The following is a 15059-nucleotide window of genomic DNA, read 5'->3' as shown; positions in this document are numbered from 1 at the left end:
GAATGTTTCTGGAGTGGGAGGCTATGAGAGTGACAGGAACAGAGACAGTCATAGGCAGAGACACAGTGAGAGACATTGACAGACAGAGAGAAAAACAGGGCAAACACAGCAGCTTCACTTTAGTCAGTGTACTGACTTCAGTGCATAGGGTACTTTGTGCAGCATCCTTAAACTGCACAAACGGAGAAACTGTTTGTATGTGTTTGTTTTGTGTTCAGTTGGATCAGTTCAATAAGTTCTCCTACCAATTTGTCAGCACTGAGGGAGCAGGGCCCTGAGGTCCATGCAGGCCTGCTCTTCCCCTGGGGCCCACAGTCCCCATGGACCTGCCTGCACAGTCTCCCCACACTGAGACAGTTGTCAGTTTACACAGCAATACTAATCTGATTTGAAAAAAAAAAGAAAAAAAATCTAACTCTGGAGCAAAAGCAAAAGAGGGGGTGTAGTCCACATAGCAGTGCAGGAATGTCAGTGCGTGAGCTGACTGCAGTATATGAGCAGGGCTAAGAGGTGCTATCGTCCTCCTGCTGCGGGAGGAGAATCGGATCAACTTGACATTTGATCTGACACTTGGATGAGACCTTGACCTCGGCATTGTCCGCTTCAACCCTGGAGGCTCGACTGTTTATCAGCAGCACCTCAGAAACCGGCTGTCAGGGCAAAAGGGACATTGTGTCTTTAAAGTCGGGATCTCCGTGCGCGGCGTCTCTGTTCATTGTTGGGGAAACAGAAGAGCGAGTGAGATTGATAAAGGAGGGCAGGACACGGGCTGCGCACATCACACAGCAGCACGCAGTCGCACGGAGCAGCAGACCAGCGCTACACAGTGCAGCGAGCCAGAGCGACTTACGCACCTCTGTCCAGACATGGGTAAGTGCGCACAGAGCGCAGGCGTGTGCCGCTTTCAAAACCGAACCAATTCACTCTTGAAAAAGTTTGGTTTGTTCTGTAATTTTAATTTAAACCACCCTTTCTTGGAGCAGATTGTATTCTTTCTTTCTGTGTTGGCTAAATACAGGGCGATTGGAAGTTACGGTTCATAACCCTGCACTGGTGATGTCTCTTTCTTTCTTTCTTTCTTTCTTTCTTTTGTTTGGCGTCTTCTATTAAGTTGGAGTGAACGATCATCTAGTAGCCTACTGGATGTATGGGATTGAATTCGTTCAATTAAGCGAAACTGTTTTTTGTTCCTTAACTAATGACTAATTTGGGTAATTAAAAAGCAAAAACATATTTAGTTTCCAAGCTCTGCTGTTGTAGTGTTTGTGTTGTGCGCAGTAATTGGAGGCTGAGGCGACGGGATTGAGTGAGAGCCGACTGGGAGCACGCATTCAACACTGCGAGTGCGTCTCTTACACAGTTAAGCGTGTCTGCAGCGAACTATAATGAGCGTCACTCCGAAAAACAGTTGCAACCTGACCAAGTGTTTTGCGTACGGGGTCATAAGTGGAGAGAGTACTTAAAGACAGTGTAGAGCAGGGCAGTATGTAATTCATGATATCGAGCTGCTGCCTGGACATAACTCTGGTGAGCTGGAGAGGGGAGCCTTAGCCTAATTGTTACTGTAAGTGGGGCAGCCAAACCAGGATTAGGTCTAGCACTGATTTGCCCTGGAGTTTCTGCAGCCTGGTGTGTGTGTGTGTGTTTGTGTGTGAGGTGGGGTGGGGTATTGGGGTGAGCAGATTAAACCGCTGTGCCAGGCTAGGTGTGTGGTGCTGAGGGGCGGCTGCCGCCCACTGCCACAGTGCTGTTCAGCCTGGACTTCTGATGATACACACAGACCTCAGTGAGAGCAGATCTGCAGACTCCCTCACACCTGACCCTGTGTGGCGCACAATGTACCTGTAGGGCAAGCAGAAGCCAGCTGATAATTCAGTAAATTAAAAATATAGCAAATAACCACCCACCTAGGTAGTAATGCAATTTATTTTTATTTATGTAATTAACAAATATTGTATTGCTAAGAGCTTGGTTTATGTAAATGAAAACTAACACAATGTTTGTTTTTTCATGTAGTAGTTTATACACTATCCTTTTCTTTTCCTTTCTTGATGTCATTTAAATTAATCTAGTGTAAAGATGTGAACATGTAATTTTTTTCTTTGTTTGTTTTAAATGCAAGACCCGTTTTACCCTGAATATTTCAGAAACCCTTTGGCTGCTGTGCTGACCATTTGATTACCTGCAACCACAGTTGGCTGCACAGGTGTGGAAATGCTTATATCAGTGGCTCTACAGCCTTCTCTCTGCCTGGGGAAAATCATTACAGTCATGGCCTGTAGTCAGGCCCCACCCTCATAGTGACTAGCTGCAGCCGTGCCTCTGATTGGGGCTTCTGCTGTTCCTGCTGCCAGCAATGGTGCCAACTGCAGTGGTACCAGTCCCAGCCTGTCAGTACCCTGGAGAACCCCTGCATCCACTGCAGCCCAGTCTACAGTGCCAAAGTGCATCCCCCCACCACCCTGCTCTCTCTCCGGGTCTGAAAGGCCTTTTTGTTGACTCTGGGGAGCAGGGCTTGGGGGGCAGAGGGGCTTCTTTCAGCCTCTGCTCTTTGTTTACTTGACATCGCCGGCCTTTGTTTGCCTACACAGCCCTTCCACAAAGCCCATTGTCTCCTTTGCCACAAAGGAGGCCTCTTTCTCAGGCCCCTGAAGCCACCCCCCCTCCACCTTCCCCCTGCTGTGAAGAGTGTTTATAGGCAGACCAGCAGTCAGCTCAGGGCTGCAGTGGTACCAGCTGGTCCAAGGGCCACAGGTGTCACACAGTACCACCCCTGACTGGGGAGAGCAGCTGAGCAAGTGATGCTATCGGCAGCAGGTGTGTAGGTGTGTCACAGATGCAGAGTGACACACAGCTCAGCACAGCAGCATTCAGGCTAAACTGAAATAATGGGTTTAATACAAGGCTTAATAAATGTTACAAAACTTAATTACACAAGTTTAATTATTTCCCTTTTATTTTCTACTGTTCTGCTGACTGCGAGTCGGACCAGTCACAGCTAAGTGAAAGCCACTGCAGGTGCTGTTATAGGTGACTTTTTAGCAGCAAATGTTTTAAGTAGTCAATCCAGTCATTTACTTTCAAGAGAAGCAAATCATTATTATTGTTGTTGTTGTTGTTGTTTTTGTTATTGAGGTGTGTTGTGACATGCTGGAGTCTTGTTGTGAGTGCTGTGCTAAGCTGATCACTATGTACTGGGTTGTCGTCGGCAGGCTGTTATGAGTGTTGTGTGCGATGCCTGGGTGGCATCCCCTACGCCTCCCTACTGGCAACGCTGCTGTGCTTCTCGGGCATCGCACTGTTCTGCGGCTGTGGGCACCAGGCGCTGACGGAGACCGAGAGGATCATTGAGACCTACTTTGCCCGCAACCTGCAGGACTACGCCACACTGGCATACATGTGAGACCCGAAACCTGCTCCCAGCCAAGGGCAGGCCTCCGGGCATTGCTGGGCCATTGGGTTGCATGCTAATGATTAACCCATCTGGTATACATTAGTGATATTAGTCTCTGTGACACAAATGCATCCGAGGGACCATTAAGAAAATGTAGCAGAGAGTCACCCTCAAAAAAGTCCATTACTGTATATGGAAAAGGATTGCACTGAAGAATAAAATAAAACTGAATTTTATTGATATACAGCTCTGGAAAAAATTGAGACCAATGTAATTTTTTCTTAAATCAGCATCTCTACATGTATTGGAATTTGGGAGAAATGTTGTCAGTAGTTTATAGAATACAACAAAAATGTTAATTTTACCCAAATACATACCCATAAATAGTAAAACCAGAGAAACTGATAATTTTGCAGTGGTCTCTTAATTTTTTCCAGCGCTGTACTAGTTTATAAGTTAGCACTTCATTAAGACACCAGATACCAAACATACTCAACTTCCAGAAGTATGTTTCTAGGCACTATTGTTATCCTATCAGTGCCGAGTACAGCACAATACACATAATCTACTGTGGCTCAACTTGTAAAACCCAGAGTGCATACTAAAGAGTCTACAGTCCTGACCTCTGACCTCTTCCCCCTTCTCTTGTCTGTTCCTCTCAGAATTCAGTATTTCCAGTACATAATCTATGGCCTGGCCTCCTTCTTCTTCTTGTACTGCATTGTGCTGCTGGCCGAGGGTTTCTACACCACCAGTGCAGTGAAGCAGACCTTCGGGGAGTTCAGGAGCACGGCCTGCGGACGCTGCCTCAGCACCACGGTGAGGGGAGGGGTAGAGGAAAGGGACAGTGAGAGTGTGAGGGGAATCCTTCAGAATCCGCAATGGGGGGTGGGGGTCGGCAGCATAGTGGCTGACTTGGGGGAACTGCCACCTTGTCTAGACTGTATGACCTCTGACCTCTGACCTCTATGTCTCCTGCAGTTCATTGTGGTGACCTACATCCTGGCTGTGATCTGGCTGGTGGTGTTTGCCTGCTCCGCACTGCCTGTCTACTTTTTCTACAACATGGCCACCACGTGCCACACCATCAACATCCTCACTGAGACCACCTCAAGCATCAACCAGCTGTGCATGGATGTCAGGCAGTATGGTACGCCCTTTCCTCTCACTCCTACTGTATGGCAGTGTGAGCCTTTCTAGCATTTACCAGCTGCAGGCTCTTGAGTATCAGCCAGCTTCAGGGGTCACCAAGAAGGGATGTTTTTTGATGAATTGATAGGACTACTAATGGTCATTCTGGGGTGGGGGGGTAGACTCTCCAAGTGGGAGAACTGATTCTCTACCCATGTTTCCCTCAGGACTGCTGCCATGGAATGCCACACCAGGGAAGGTCTGTGGTATGACCCTGGTGGCTGTGTGCAAGACCAAGGAGGTAAGGACTACACTGGTACTTGTGTCTCTGTTGTGCAGTGTAGTGCTGGATGAACTGTAGGAGACTCTGTAGTGTTAGAGTAGCACATGGTGTAGCCTGTCTTGTCTTTGTTTCTGATGAGTCTGTAAAGACTAAGATCCCTCAGCTGCAGGTTTCACCTTACCCATCATCTGTGGCTCACTGTGTGTGTGTCTGCAGTAACTCTTTATCCTCCCTCTTGCAGTTCTTCCTGACCTATGACCTGTACATAGCAGCATTTGTTGGAGCCGGAGCCACCCTTCTGGCACTGGTGAGTGGATTGAGCCACTGCCCTCGCATCACCTACAGACTATAGAGAACTACTTGTTTCAATCATTTAAAAAGCTGATCAGACCATTAGTTGATTTGGGGCTTGGTTAGAACACAGGACAGAAGACTCAGCACTATATTTGAGAGCCCTGTTGGGTCTGTGGTTTCAGGGAGTTTCCAGCACTCAGTCTGTCTGAAGTGTCGGAGTCAGGGGTGGGGATCCCTTCCAAAAACTCCCTTCAAATTTTAACCAAATCAAACCAGTCAAGCTGACCGGCTCGGCACTTCTAGTGTTAAGTATAATATAACCAATTAAGACTGACTTCCAGGTGGTGAGGAAAAGTATAGAAACCAAAACAGTACATGTGAGACCACAGGACATGAGCCCCCTGGAACCAGGGCTGCACTGTCTCTTTGTAAAGGTATTTTGGTTTCTCTTCTCACTCCTTTCTCTTTCTCCTTTTCTCTCTCTCTCTGTATAGCTCACCTACATGATCTCCACCACCTATAACTTTGCTGTGCTGAGGTTTCTGGGCCGTAAGGGGATGGGCACGCGATGCTAGCCTGCAACTGCTCTCTGTCCCTCTTGCTCTACGCTCCGCTTCATTCTGCTTCCTTGTCAGGGCCTGACCGCACCACCAGGGCAGGAGCCTCATGAAACTCTTCTACCCCGTTTCCACTGGCCACGTTTAGGTGCACCTCCACATGGCCGAGCTGTAACCGTACACCTAAACTTTGCTGCCTGCGTGTCCATTCATTTTCGTTAGGTACAGCAGCCCTAGGAAGTGACTGTGAGACACCAAAGGTCAAAATGCATTCTGGGTCACTCATTTTGGGATTTAGTCGTTAAGCACTGGAGGCTGTAATACCTTAAACATTAAAGTGCAATAAACTTTGGATTTAAACGTTTTTACGATGTCTAATAGATAGTCTTGTAGGGTGACCACATATTCAGAAGTAGAAACCGGGATGTATTGAAAAAATATGTATCAAACAAATTACATTACTTAAACATATGATAGTATGTGGTAGAAAAATACGTGTTAATTTAGAAGTATCTGCTCCTGTTTCATCCAGTTAATTTTTTTGAGCAGCACATTTAAAAAATAAATACATGTGTATTAGGCTACTTCTCACTTTATCATGATCCGATTAACATTGGCAATATAGCTTAACATATCATAGATATTTTCCCTTATTATTTATCTGTGGGAGAATTTAACTGCGTTGCAATTGCAGTTTTTCACAAATTCAGTATTATCATTTTTTTTCTGTATAACCTACATAAACTTAATCGATGTCACCAAATAAATGAATCGCACATCAATAACATTGTGCGAAGCATCAACTTTAAATTTGTATGGGATTCCTTTAAATTCCTTGTCCTGACACATTAATGGATTAGGTAGTGGGTGTATTAATTGCAATTTTTTCAAGGTAGAGATTTATTTCTGCAGTCAGTAAAGCATTTATACTAGGATTACCATTATGTTAGTAGTAGTATACATAGTTACATATAGTTACTGGTAATGAGGTTTTAAAAATCTTCACTTCTTCATGCGATTGATCTATGCAATAGTTTTAAGAGTGTAAACAGTGAAAAGCTAAAAACCGGGACATTTAAACTATTTTGAGAGAATTGTCAAGACATCAGGAAACGTAATTTAAATCCAGGACGTATGTCACCATAGTCTTTCATGTTTGCGTGTATTTATACCAAAACAAGTTAATGTAATTTATCACGGCACACTGTGGCAGTCCGATGCAGTCCTTTCTGCAGCAGGATTTTCATGATCTTTTCAAACACTTTTAAATGTCTTACTGCTCCAAGCAATTGATCCTGTGTGGCACTTTACAACCATACATGAATAACTGCTCAAATGTAATAGTCTTCCCACAGTAAACACATGTATTCCTTCTTGTGAAAAGTTTTTACCGCATCTCTCGCATCGATAGTGGCTGCCATTATTGTAGTTACAATTTCAAAATGCAGTGGCATTGTGTCTGACTACGTAAGGGATGTAACAGTACATGCCCCAGACCAGTTTGAGACTAAGCCGGTATGATGTATGAAACATTGCCTCCTGAAACTAGTTCGGACAAAGGCGGAGGTGCACCTGAGCCGTAGTGGAAACACCCTGGACTCAAACAGCCACGCTGAAGTGCACCTCAACATAGCTAGTGGAAACGGGGCATTACTCTTCTGGACTGTTGCACAACCCCCAAGCTCACATGAAACCCTAAAGCCCAGGTGAATTGAAACAAGACCCAACATCCCCAGTGCTATTTTGGGGAAAAAGGGGGAATTAAATTAAATGGAGATCATGTGATTTGCTTTGTCCCAATTCTGTCAGTTAAGAGTTGAATATAGCTCCATTCCCTCTGGTACATAAACCATGCCGCCTAGTTGCAAAAGAGGTGGGCTAATTCGGTGGGAGGTTCAGACAGGCCACTGACTTTTTTTTTTTTTTTTCAAAACAATGCGGTTTTTAAGAGCTGCTAATTTTTATTTTTATTTGTTTTAATAAAAGTAAAAACACTGTAACTTGGAAGCTGTTTTGTTACTATGTTGGCTCTAATACTGTGAAGGAGCTGTAGAGTGTTCAGTGTACAGTGCAGTGCTTCTCTCTCTCCATGTCTGTCCATCTGTGTCTTGCTGTCTTTACCTCACCCTCTCATTTGTGTGTCCTGCTGTTGTGTGCAGTGGAGAAGGGAGTTGGTGCAACACAAGTCTATCCTATACCAAGCATACCATAGCATCATGTGGTTGCCATAGTATTATTCTCAGCTGGTTGCCATGTCTCCAGACTGCCCCATGTTTGCAGTGAGTTCAGAACTCTTCACACACTTTCACATACACACCTCCAGGACATCTGTCTGTTGATGGATTTGAGGATTTTCATATCCTAGGAGAGACTATGCAATATAGCCTCTCACATCCATCATTGGGAGTAACGGGCTGCCAAGAGGCAGGCCACAGTCAGAACCTCCCATACTCTCAGCCCCGAAGCCTCAGAGCAAGTGAGGAGAGCCTGCCTTAAGCCAATGTTACACTGGCTGTCTCCTGCAGTGCCAGGGAAAGCCCCATCAGACAGTCAGTCTCAATGTCACACTTTCCCTGAATGTACCCAGGGCAGCGACTGTGTGCCTCAAACAGGACAGGACAGGACAGGGAAATGCAGAGGCCTTTAGCTGGTGTCCTGGTACTCACACAGGGAAGATACCAGCTTTCCATTGACAATAAGCCACTGAAACCGCACAGGCATTGCAGCTATGAGGCTTTACCACAGGACAGACAACCCTGCTGCAGGACTCCGTGTTCAGATCTCAGTGTGCCCTCCTAGTTTTGACTCCCTATTCTCATCGGGAGTCTGGTTGTAACAGCAGACCCTCTGCAGTTGCACATGCCAAACCCTACCCTCCACTCCAGTCTACCCATCACCCCCCAGTTCCCCTCTGCTCCTCACTGCACTGGCACTCTGCTGTGTGTCCATGGTTACTGATGCCTCTGTGTTGCCACTGGCTTTTCCCTGTAAGTGATCTTGCTAACATGTCATCTGTAGAGTAACTTGGTGTCTCTGTTTCTACAAGGTGCTATGGAAAGGGGCCTGGTGAGAGTTGTAATACTGGGTCCTGTTACAAATTAAAAAAAAATAAAAAAATGTTGGGTTTATTTAATATTAAAACAAACATTGTAGCTATTAAACATCTGATTATGTCACACATGTGCGGAGCGTATGCTTGCTGTTGGGCCATCTGTGGTGTTGATCTAGGGGGGTGAGAGGGTAATAGGAGCCAGGAAGTGACGGCAGAGTGACTGTATGATTGGGGGATCAAGTGTGAGTGAGTGTGTGTGTGTGCCCCCTCTCTCCCCCCTAAGGGTAGTTAGAGGTGGGATTCTGTACATGTTTCTGACTTTGGGCATTTGTGAGGCTGGCTTCTCCTCATCTGGGTGAATTACCTCAGCCTCTTCTAATCCGGGCCATTATACACAACGGGTCAGAGTCCACTTAGGGTCAGGCACTGACTAAATACCAAATCAATGGCAGTAATGGGAGATGGCTGTGACCATTCTGTAACTTTTTTTGTTGATCTTAACATATATTTAAAAAATACATTAAATACATAAATTGATAATGCAAAGAAAGTTAAAAAGTCTTTAAGTAACTTTAAAAAATCACTATCATGCTCGGAGGAGAGGGTGCTGTAGCAGAGCTGAATATGTTTTCTGAGCAAGTGCATAGTGTGTAGAAGTGATGAATAGAAGTGTATGCAGTGTGATGTGTAAATGTGTGTTGTGTAGCTGTGTGCAGTTTGTTGCCTCCCGCCTGTTTCCCCAGGTCCACTGTCTCATGCGTCTGTCTGCGAACCGGGCATACATCATGGCACAGCAGGGGGGCCACAGGGAGACCAGTGTCAACAAGAACACCCTGCAGCTGAGGGGCATCCTGCAGGGCAACAAAAGAGGCAGTCTATGCCCCTACCCACCCCCAGAAGACAGCCTGTACTGCCCCTACCCACCCCCAGCAGATAGCCTTTAATGCACATGCTGGGGGACGGGGCAATGTCTCACACTGCCGAGGGTGCTGCAGGGTGGGTTAGCCCTGCTGATCAGGGACCACATTCACACACAAAGTGACACTAACTCACACACTCTCCCCCCTTAAGGTTTACAGTAAGATGCACACAGGCTGATTTTTCAAAAGCTAACAATAGATGGCAACAGTGAGTGAGAAATTATATATATATATATATATATATATATATATATATATATATATATATATATATATATATATATATATATATATAAAGGTATAGCATGGCTTTTCTAGTAAAAACAGATTAAGTATATTATTTTTTTACATAACTACTATGAATAATTTATTTGTTTAAAAAAATAGTGGGACTATAAATACAAATGTATCTGTCTATCGATAAAAAGTTGTTTGCACATTTCTTGAAACTGCAGAAAAAGTGTAAATTGCTGATTTTTTATTTATTTATTTTATTTGAAGTTAACTCCTAATTTAGCTCCCCTGCTTCCCAATTTAATTTGAAAATCTTTCCTCTCACTGTTCCAGTGTTTCACAAGGAAACTGACCAAACTCGCAGTGGACAGCAGACTCCTCGGACCCAGGGTTTATAAGCTACAATCTCTTGTATAACATTGATCCACAAAGCCATGTGCAAATTTATTGAAATTAAAGAGACAAGTTTTCAATGTCTAGGAAGTGTCAGGCTTAATACAAGACACTGCACCCTTTTAAAAGTGGGTATGTTCACAGCTCGAGTCTTGATTGTTTTGCATAGAAAATGAAGAAATGCAGGCTCAGGTTCCAGTCTTGGCATCCAGCTGCATAAGTCCCACAGCTGCCCAATCTGATCCATGTGCCCTGCTGCTCTGAGTGCAATGTGAGGACTGGACCTGTGGTCAGGCTTCACCAGGGCTTCTGCAGCTCTGGACCTTTCATCCATATCACGGCAGAACTGTGGCACAACCTTTAACGATTTTGCACCTGAGTGAAGTATTCTATCCTACCTGTGCAGTGGGAAGTACTGTGCATGAGTGGAATGGCTGAGAGAATGACAGGTAAGTAGCAGAAGGGACCCATCTTACAACCTCTATTAGAATTAGTGTCTTAACATTAAGCCCTCACTGAAGTATAGTACAAACTTATCTCTAATTACTGAAATGTTTCACTACCTTCAATTAAAATTACATTTTAAAAAGTAAATTATTAAATGGCTTAAAGTAATATGAACATACCATGAACACAAAAATGTTAACTACAGTTACAAATGAAAATAAAAATAAATAAAATATACATCTACATAAAAATGCAGATGACAAAATCCCCAAAATGCAATGAAAGTGATAATTTATGAAAATCGAATTTATCAAATAAATAAAATTGTATTGGAATTGTTTTGCTAAAATAATACGACTTAATGATAAAAGTATACTATAAAATATAAAAATTAATCTCTCTCTCTCTCTCTCTATATATATATATATATATATATATATATATATACAGTATAACATGTTAAAAATATCAAATAAGATCTATTCATGTTCAATACCTGCTTTGTCATATACGGTAGGGTCACACTGAGGCCTAACTTGGACAAAGACACTAGTCTGTCGCAGGGCAGTACTAACAACCATGGAGCAATTTACAGTAGCCAAAGTACTCTGTCTTTGGGCTGTGGAAGAAAACCCATATGGAGAACAGGCCCCCTGCACACAGACAGACACCTATGGCTGGAAATGAACTGGGGTCCCAGGAGCTGTGAGGCATTAATTTCAATATATTCAAATCATTAAAATTGAACACATACATTAAACAAAATAATAATCAAAAAAATTAAACATACAAATAAAACATAAATACAAGTAATTGAAGCTGAATATTTGTACATTCTTCAACTGAAATCCTATGATTTATTTATTTATTTATGGTTCATAAAGAAGATCATGAAGAAATTTTACAGAAGTTAAATAGATTTAATGTAAGAAGACCTCCAATTTCCATCTACTATAACCCTAACTCAACACATTCACAAACTACACAAACACTGAAATGCATGTAGTTGTAAGCCTTATTTTCCCTAATTATCCTACACATACACTCAACAACTACATTCAGTATTTTAACAACACTGATTTGTGATTTGGCATAAGAGGTTTGGATGTAACATGATTAGGCTTACTCCAGATCGTCAAACCCCCAAAAGCGTGAAGCCAATCCCTGTGCCGCCTATGCAGAATTTACATTCATAGTCTAGTGTGTGCTAGTTTGATGTCCCAGAATATATAACAAGAGCCCCTGGCATGCCGGGTGCCCCTCTGCAACTTCCTGGAGTGGCCCTGCTTTGCTCAGTGGCATGTCTGAGGGACTTGAATAACTCAGGGAAAATATAACAATGTTCACATAGGACTATTTGCAAAAAATGTGCATTATTTCAGTGTTATGTATATAGTTTATTGAAAAACAATGCATATTTCAATACCTAAGGCTTTGAAGAGCATTTTCAAAGTGTCAAAACAAGGCATAATACAGGCCTGGTTATCAGGGTTTAACGGCATGGAAAATCCAATATGGCTTCCATAATTTGTATGACTCTGGAAAGCTTTGTCCTTTTCCTTTTCTCATTGGTTCAGAGGCAAACGTAAACATTTACTCTGACAGGACTCTCCATTGGTTGTGAAACCTGGTTGTGAGATGTCTTCATTTGGTTGGAGTGCTGTTTTAAGGGATAGTGATGTCTTTTTCTTCTTCTTCTTACTATATATTTTCAACACATTTAAACTAATGTTGACAAACTGAAATAAATAAAACATAAAAAAACTGCCAGAACGTGTGCCGCATGCCCTACTTATTATCGCTGGTTGTCTACTGCTTGTAACTGCCTCTCAGCTTTAGTTAAGTTTGTGACTATTTTTTTGGTTCCTACCTAAAATTAATAGGATATCGTAGAGGCGGAACTAATTAGCGCCATCCTTGTGTTCCGCACGTAATTAAAGGGGCACAACATCTAAAGTGTAGAGCTAAAACATAGCATCGCAAGAGCTCTCCGAGCTAAGTAAATATTAAGAATATAAAGATATCTAAATGTATATTATCCGAGTAAAGAAGACAAGGAAGAAGGCTTTTGAGATTTAGCCCCTCCTAAGTAGGAAGCAGCCTACGAGGTATGTTTCTTTTGTATCCAGTTGTCTGTGATATATTTCATGTGCATAGCTTTTGTTAACTAGTGTGTAACTATAACGGCACAAACTGTATTCAAGACATACATACATGCATTGTATTTATAATTTCCTTTTATTTTTTTTCTCTCTTTCAACCCAGTTCTCACGGGTTGACATGATATGTTGTTGAAATAAAACCCCGTTTTTTAACCAAGACCTCGTGCTTCGTGTTGACTACTGGAGGGAGCTACAGTGAGAGCTCGTCTGCTCCGCATGAGGAGGCGAGGAAGACGGCATCGGAGAGCGCGAGTCGTGGCTGGGCTGAGACATCTCCATCGCAGCGCGCGCCTTCACAGACGGCAACGGAGAGCGCGAGTCGTGGTCGGGCCGAGACATCCGCACATTCCAGCGCGAGAAGAGGCAGCGCCCACGGAAGAATCAGGTTTCATAACGCAAATGAAGCTGTAATTCAGAGACATTAAGCGTTCTGGGCAAGAGAATGAGACATTTCTTTGCATTTCCCATTAGTTAATGTTTTGTTTACTTACCTTTTCTCAAATTGAAGTGGATTGATATTGCTACTGTGTTGATATTGTGTCTACTGATGAGTAGGATGTGAATATTAAGAACTATTAGTACCGAGAGTAAGGCAGAATTGGTCATATTTAGACTTAAAAGTGAATGGTTATTACTTAATGTGGTATATGTACAAGTTTAACTAAGAGTTAATATTTTTGGTTTGTTTAATTTCATTTGTGGTAATTTAAGATTTAAATAAGGCCATATATAACTATAACAAGTTATCAGGCAAGAAGACCATAGCTCCATAGATCACAAAGTGAGTGTTACTAGTCTTTGAGTACAGTTAGTACAGTTTTTATTTTGGAAAAAGCAAGTTAATTTAGCTGCAGAGAGTAATTTTTCTCCAAAGTAGTGTCAGTAGCTGCAAGTAATTAAAGGCTGACTATTCACATATCAGAGATTAAAAACAACTACTCAATTGAGCTTAAGCTAAGTTAAACATAACTTAGATTATTGTGAACAAGGTAATTTACTCAACTAAAAAACAAGTTTAGATTTAAACCAAACTAAAGCAAAATGTCAGAGTTTGAGCTTTTCTTTGAGAGTGACAAAGAGGGTGCAGGTGAAGACGCGCAGCAGCACTGCGCAGACATGCAACCACAAGCTGCTGAAGGCACAGGAGATAACCACACTTCCTCACAAGAGCCACATAGAAGCCAAAGGGTCCGCAGGTTTACGGAAAAGGGCCAAGAACTGCACGATCAGCAAGTAAGAAGATTTGCACACCGTTTCAGTGTGAGCTACGAGAAGTGGAAAGCTATCGCTAAGGATGCCAAACAAGCGCTGAGTGGACAATGCTCAAACAACCTGCTGCGTGACCACATTACTAAGATAAGCAATGCCTCAGATAATCTGAACGTTGTTTATGAAGATTTAAGGCACATTGACATTCCCGACCAAGACACACGTCGCAGAGCAGACACCTGCGAAGCAGTAACAAGAACAATCATCCAGACTGCAAAGGCTCTTCTAGACACAAGAGGGGGTGAAGAACAAAGAGTGAAATCAATAGAGTCTGTAATTGAAGCTGCAGCCTCAGACAAAGTAAGCGTCAACTCTCACCGCACCAAGTCGTCTGCTCATTCTCAAACTAACTCAAGAATAACATCCCGTTCAAGCCAGTCTTCTGCAAGACGAGATGCTGCTGCTGAAGTTGCTGCCAATGAAGCCACTTTAAAAGTACTGCTAGAGCAAGAACGTCATATCAAAGAACTTGAAAGACTCGAAACTGAAGCAGCCAATTTACGAGCTAATCAAGAGGCTGAAAATGCAGAAAGACAAAGGGTGCTGGAAGCCAAGCGCAGAGAACTAGAAAGATTGGAGACAATCAAGAAGCTAGAGGCTGCTAAGGCGAGACAGCAAGTATATGAACAAAGTGAATGCTCAGATGAAGAAATATTTGGGCTGCTCCATCAATGTGTCCCTCCGAAGGAGAATGAGGAAGTCAAGCATGAAAGTAGCCTATTGCAGCATTGCTCCCCACCTCACTCTCTGACACAACCAAAACAAGAAGACAATACTGCAGCTCTTGTTAGAGCATTCGCAGAGTCCATCAGTGCGAGTCGTCTTCCCGTACCTGAACCAACAACGTTCAACGGCGACCCACTCAGATTTAATGACTGGAAAGTCTCCTTTCAGACACTTATTGACAGGAAAAACATACCAGC

General features: G+C 43.1%; 1 protein-coding gene across 2 annotated transcripts; it reads left to right on the top strand.

Moving 5' to 3' along the window:
- The first annotated feature begins 494 nt into the window (after positions 1 to 494).
- Positions 495 to 10342, top strand: plp1a (proteolipid protein 1a). 2 transcript variants are annotated; one of them, XM_066715386.1, is made up of 8 exons: positions 495 to 870; positions 3213 to 3399; positions 4057 to 4213; positions 4376 to 4544; positions 4753 to 4826; positions 5050 to 5115; positions 9455 to 9707; positions 10199 to 10342. In XM_066715386.1, the coding sequence occupies exons 1-7, from the start codon at positions 867 to 869 to the stop codon at positions 9653 to 9655; spliced, it is 858 nt and encodes a 285-aa protein (XP_066571483.1). In that variant the 5' UTR covers positions 495 to 866; the 3' UTR covers positions 9656 to 9707; positions 10199 to 10342. The 2 variants fall into 2 exon arrangements, with proteins under 2 accessions (XP_066571483.1, XP_066571484.1); XM_066715387.1 differs by lacking the exons at positions 9455 to 9707; positions 10199 to 10342 and adding an exon at positions 5597 to 8835 and having other exon boundaries at positions 503 to 870.
- Positions 10343 to 15059: the final 4717 nt, after the last annotated feature.

Source organism: Amia ocellicauda, chromosome 10 (genome assembly GCF_036373705.1).
Source record: "Amia ocellicauda isolate fAmiCal2 chromosome 10, fAmiCal2.hap1, whole genome shotgun sequence".
Lineage (NCBI taxonomy): Eukaryota > Metazoa > Chordata > Actinopteri > Amiiformes > Amiidae > Amia > Amia ocellicauda.
This window is presented reverse-complemented; position numbering and strand designations above follow the sequence as displayed.